General features: G+C 49.6%; 1 protein-coding gene across 1 annotated transcript in view; it reads left to right on the top strand.

The window, feature by feature from the left end:
- Positions 1–4,109, top strand: part of LOC308662979 (vomeronasal type-2 receptor 26-like) — a gene marked incomplete at both ends in the record, with an annotated part of 41,040 nt that extends 36,931 nt beyond the window's left edge. Inside the window, 3 exons of the mRNA XM_081319123.1 lie at positions 1–90; positions 2,925–2,992; positions 3,804–4,109. The exon at positions 1–90 is cut by the window's left edge and continues 309 nt beyond it. Coding sequence (XP_081175249.1) covers positions 1–90; positions 2,925–2,992; positions 3,804–4,109 — 464 coding nt within the window. The remainder of the gene's footprint in view (positions 91–2,924; positions 2,993–3,803) is intronic.
- Positions 4,110–4,799: the final 690 nt, after the last annotated feature.

Here is a 4,799-nt window from a genome sequence, read left to right as displayed (position 1 = left end):
CCTTCAACGAAGCCAAGCTGATCACCTTCAGCATGCTGGTCTTTTGTAGTGTTTGGGTCTCCTTTGTGCCCACTTACTTGAGCACCAAAGGTAAATACATGGTGGCGGTGCAGATCTTCTCCATTTTGGCCTCTGGTGCTGGACTGCTGAGTTGCATCTTTTTCCCCAAGTGCTACATTATTTTGCTGAGGCCAGAGTTGAATACAAAGGAGCAGCTAAGCACAAAAACCATTCTATAGATTCATTGTGTATATCTGGGCAATTGCTCTATTCTCACACTCTCACTCCACCCTCACTCCAGATTTTCACATCAATATGATTATGGATGTTGATAAGGAAATGAGATGCCATCCATTAAAACAAGTGGTGCAGTGGTTAAAGTGCAGTATTGAAGGCAAACTCTGCCCACAGTTGTTGACCTAGAATTAGGAGACAGTATTGGAAGTATCAATTGTGAATATGTGCAGTTGGCCTGCTGTCTTTGGGCACTTACAGAGTCCTGGATGCAGGGACATGAAAGGACATCAAGGAAAACACCCAATGTCCTAACCCACCCGAGAACATACAATATCTTTAGGTTAACACCCCAAAGGGAACATGTTTAGCTACTTCTGCTTTCTGCCTTCTTATCTACAGCGTGCTAAATTTATTGGGTGAAATCTTTATCTTATGTGTATCAGCTTTGCTAGATGGGTTGCTTATGTAATCAGAAAGAATAAGTACAAGGATTTCTTGTCATTCGGGGCTTCTCTCATTTAGAGGAGCCCGTCTTTGTACAGCTGAACAAAAACATAAAAGCTTAAAGACAATTTCTGGTTTCCTGTATTTTTTATTAAGCAAAACCTCAGAACCTATCATTTTGGTGAGCCATCCAGGAGAGGTGCTTGGTTGGTCCTAGGGAAGCTCAGGAAAGGGGAAGGCACCAAGCACGTTCCAGGATTTCCTGGAGGTGCCCCCCTTCTTGACTCTTCACTGTGGTTTTTTTTAACAGGAACCAGTTATTTTTCTTCTTTTTGGTCGCCTTTTACTTTGTTCCTGCATACTCAGGAGGACTGAAGATAAGGTAAGATACAAAGATACACATTGCTTTGTTGCACTGGCTTGCCTGGGGGAGCATGTATATGTGTGTAAAAGTGTGTCTGTTTCCTTGAATCATTTCCCACCATTGACCAGAGCTGGACGGAAGAGTTTGCCTCAGCCGCTCTTAGACCCCCCCATCTGGGTGGTGTTTAGATAGAAAGGGGGGGGCTAACCTTGTACTCTTGTGCTCCAATGGGTTGTGGGTGTTGAACTTGTGGCTGCTCTGAGGTTTGTGGTTGCTCCTTATATTGTGTAGTGGGTTGTGGACCGCATGGCAATGAGGAGGCAGATGAGTACCGCATGTCAGCTCTTTATTGTGGTAGGCACATACTGAACAAAGGGGGTTACCTGGACCTCTTATATACTTAGCTAAATGATGTTCTGGCCAATCCATCCATCCATATCTCTCGCCGAAACCCTTTTATCCAATCTGGCCACAGCACAGCGCCCCCTGATGGTACCTGCAGAGCTGGTACCTGCAGCGCCCCCTTAAAAGATAACATATACATAAAAAAAACAATTAGCATGCATGACTCATTACAACACAACGTCAAACCCAACGATGACCGGCTCTGGCCTGTTCAGAATTGTTCAAAGTCAGCAAGGTATGTTGGTGGTCTATGGGACCTAGCAGACCATCTTGGTCCTTGGTGGTCTTCCACATCATCATCGGTGAAGGTTGAGTCCTGGTCCCCAATTTCTGCTTGACCCCGATCCTGGTCTCCCCCATTTGATTCAAATGTCTGTTGTTGTGATTGGTTCCCCTGAGACCCTTCAGGAACCCACTTCCTGATTTGATATATATGACGCCTGATCTGGCGATTACCCTCTACCCCTATAATGTAGGACAATGGCCCAGTTCTGTCAACCACCACCCCCGGAATCCACAAATGACCTGGCCCGTAGTTCCTTGCCCAAACCAAGTCGTTATTGAGGAATTCTCTAGGGACTCTGGGACGCTCAGTCTCAGCAGCCACTCTGTCAGGGTGCAGTCTGTCCAATTTGGTGATGAGCCTCCGGCCCCACCAAAGTTCCACTGGACTCTTGCTTGTGGCTGTGCAGGGTGTGGTGTGTTGCGCTAACAGGAACTGTGCCAACCGTTGATGCCAGTCACCATTGATGATGCGCCGCAATGTGTCCTTGGTTGTTCTTACCATGCATTCTGCTAATCCGTTAGACAACGGGTGGAAGGAAGCCGATGTAACATGCCTAATCAAGTTGGCCCTGGTGAATGCCTGGAATTCAGCAGAGGTGAATTGAGGCCCATTGTCTGAGACTAGTACGTCTGGAAGGTCGTGTGTGGCAAAGAGCCCCCTGAGCACTTGGATGCTTTTGGCTGAGGTCATGCTAGTGACTGGTATAACTTCTAACCACCTAGAGTGGCTGTCTACCACCACCAAGAACAACTGTCCCTGGAAGGGGCCTGCGTAATCAATGTGCACTCTGGACCATGGAGTGTGTGTCTCTTCCCACTTAAGTACTGGTGCATGGGGCATCTCAGGCCTGTACCATTGGCAGTCATAACACCCATTAACCTGTTCCTCAATAGCCTTATCAAGACCAGGCCACCACAGATAACTCCTTGCTAACGCTTTCATTCTGACTATTCCTGGGTGTCCTTCATGTAATGACTTAATGACCATGTTTCTCAGTGTTTGTGGAATGATGACCCTGCTTCCCCATAAGAGGCAGCCCTTGTGTGCCGACAACTCATTCCTCCTGTTGAAAAAAGGTTGGAATTCAGTTCCTGGAGACCTTTCTTGCCACCCTGTGACTACCCAAGACTGGACTCTGCTTAGGACTCTATCTGCTGCTGTTTCAGCGGCTATGTCTTTTGCCTGCAGGGGGCACTCTGGTAGATCTTGAATGGCCAGTATCTGGGCTGCTGGTGCTGGATCAGGTTCAGCCTTGTGTAATGGCAACCTGCTTAGCCCGTCCGCATGGCCCATCTCTTTACCTGGCTTGTGAACTAACTTGCAAGAGTATGCAGATAGGAAAATGGACCACCTAAGCATTCTGGGTGACAAAATTTGAGGTGTCTGCTTGTCCATTGTGAACAACCCCAGTAGGGGCTTATGATCTGTGAATATGGTGAATTCCCTGCCATAGAGGTAGTCATGGAATTTCTTGACCCCAGCCACTATGGCCAGGGCTTCCTTATCGATTTGAGCATAGTTCCTTTCTGCCTTAGACAATGTGCGTGAATAATAGGCAATGGGCACTTGGTCTCCATTGTCTTCAAGATGGCTCAGAACAGCACCCACTCCATATGGTGGATCCCTGAGATGCCTATGCCCAGCGGGTCAAACCAGTCCAGCCCCACTAGGCTAGTCCTGTGGCCATCCACTACCAACACATCCAAGTCCCCACGGAACCCTCTGAACCTCACCGACAGCATGGCCTCCCCCTTGATCTTTTCGGGAGCATGCTGGAAGTCAGTTAATCTTAGGTTAGTCGGTCTTAGCGTAGCCCACCGGTTGCTCCGGCCGCATACTTGTTTAAAAGTCTCCTCCGATATGATCGAGACTGCGGCACCAGAGTCTAACTCCATCTTGCAGGGTATGCCCTGCAAGTGGACTTCTAATATAATTTTGGGGGTGAGTAACCGATGGACCCCCAAATGGGAAATGGCCTTAAGATTCACTACGGCGTTGGAGGTCGCGTTTTGGGGTGTCCCAGTACCTTTCGACTACGTGTCCTCATTCCTCTGATGGCTCCGGCAGATCACAGCGATGTGGCCCATCTTCCCGCAGATTCGGCACTTAGCTGAGCGAAATCTGCAGGTTACTCTTGCATGGTTGCCCCCGCAACCGGCACACTTAGGGCTGGCTGCACCCGGGAAGGCGTCGTTTCCGGCAGCTCTCTGCACCGCCATCAGTCTCTATGAGTCCCCAGGTCTACCCGCGGTCATGTTGATGGTTGTTGCGCTGCCCGCCGGTTTACTGCATCAACCTCTGCCGCCTCGTCATCGTCCGATCCACTGTACACAGCGCCCCCCTGGTGCACGGATTCTCCAGAGCTGCTGCTAGGTCAGTGGGTTGCTTGACCATCGCCACTGGCTTCCTCATGTGCTTGGACCTTGTCCAAGACCTCTTGCAGGCTCAATTTTGGCTTTGTGAGCAATTTCTGCCACAACCACTTGTCACTCAGCCCGAAGATGATGCGATCTCGCAGGCGGTCCTCTAGATCAGGGAACTTGCAGAGACAAGCGGCTTGTCACACGTCTGCAATGAAATCAGTTGATGACTCACCTGGCCTCTGGACCTGCTGGATGAACTGGAACCTCCACGACACCTCCGACCTCTTAGGCATAAAATGCCCATTCAGCTTGTTTACGAGGGCACGGTAGGCAACAGATGCGATAGGTGTAGGTGCGAACAACCCCACAGCCACATCGTATACGGCAGACCCACTGATGTACAGAAGCGCCGCCGTCTTCATGCGATCCTCCGTGATGCAGTTGACCAGGAGATAGCCTTTGACCTGGCCCGAGTGCGATTCCCACTGCTCGGGCCGGTGAATGTCGAACTCGTGGATCTGCATTATTTTTGCCATGTCTGACCGGTCCTGGGATGCTGCTTCGGTAAAGATCGGGGAAAGGAATTCTTTTCCTCTGATCCAGTGATTCAGCTAGTGACTTCAGCTAGTGCTTCAGCTCTACACGAAACAGCAATCCCACCTTCGTCACCACTATTGTGTAGTGGGTTGTGGACTGCATG

This window comes from Vipera berus (assembly GCF_964194415.1).
Source record: "Vipera berus genome assembly, chromosome: 2".
Taxonomy (NCBI): Eukaryota; Metazoa; Chordata; class Lepidosauria; order Squamata; family Viperidae; genus Vipera; species Vipera berus.
This window is presented reverse-complemented; position numbering and strand designations above follow the sequence as displayed.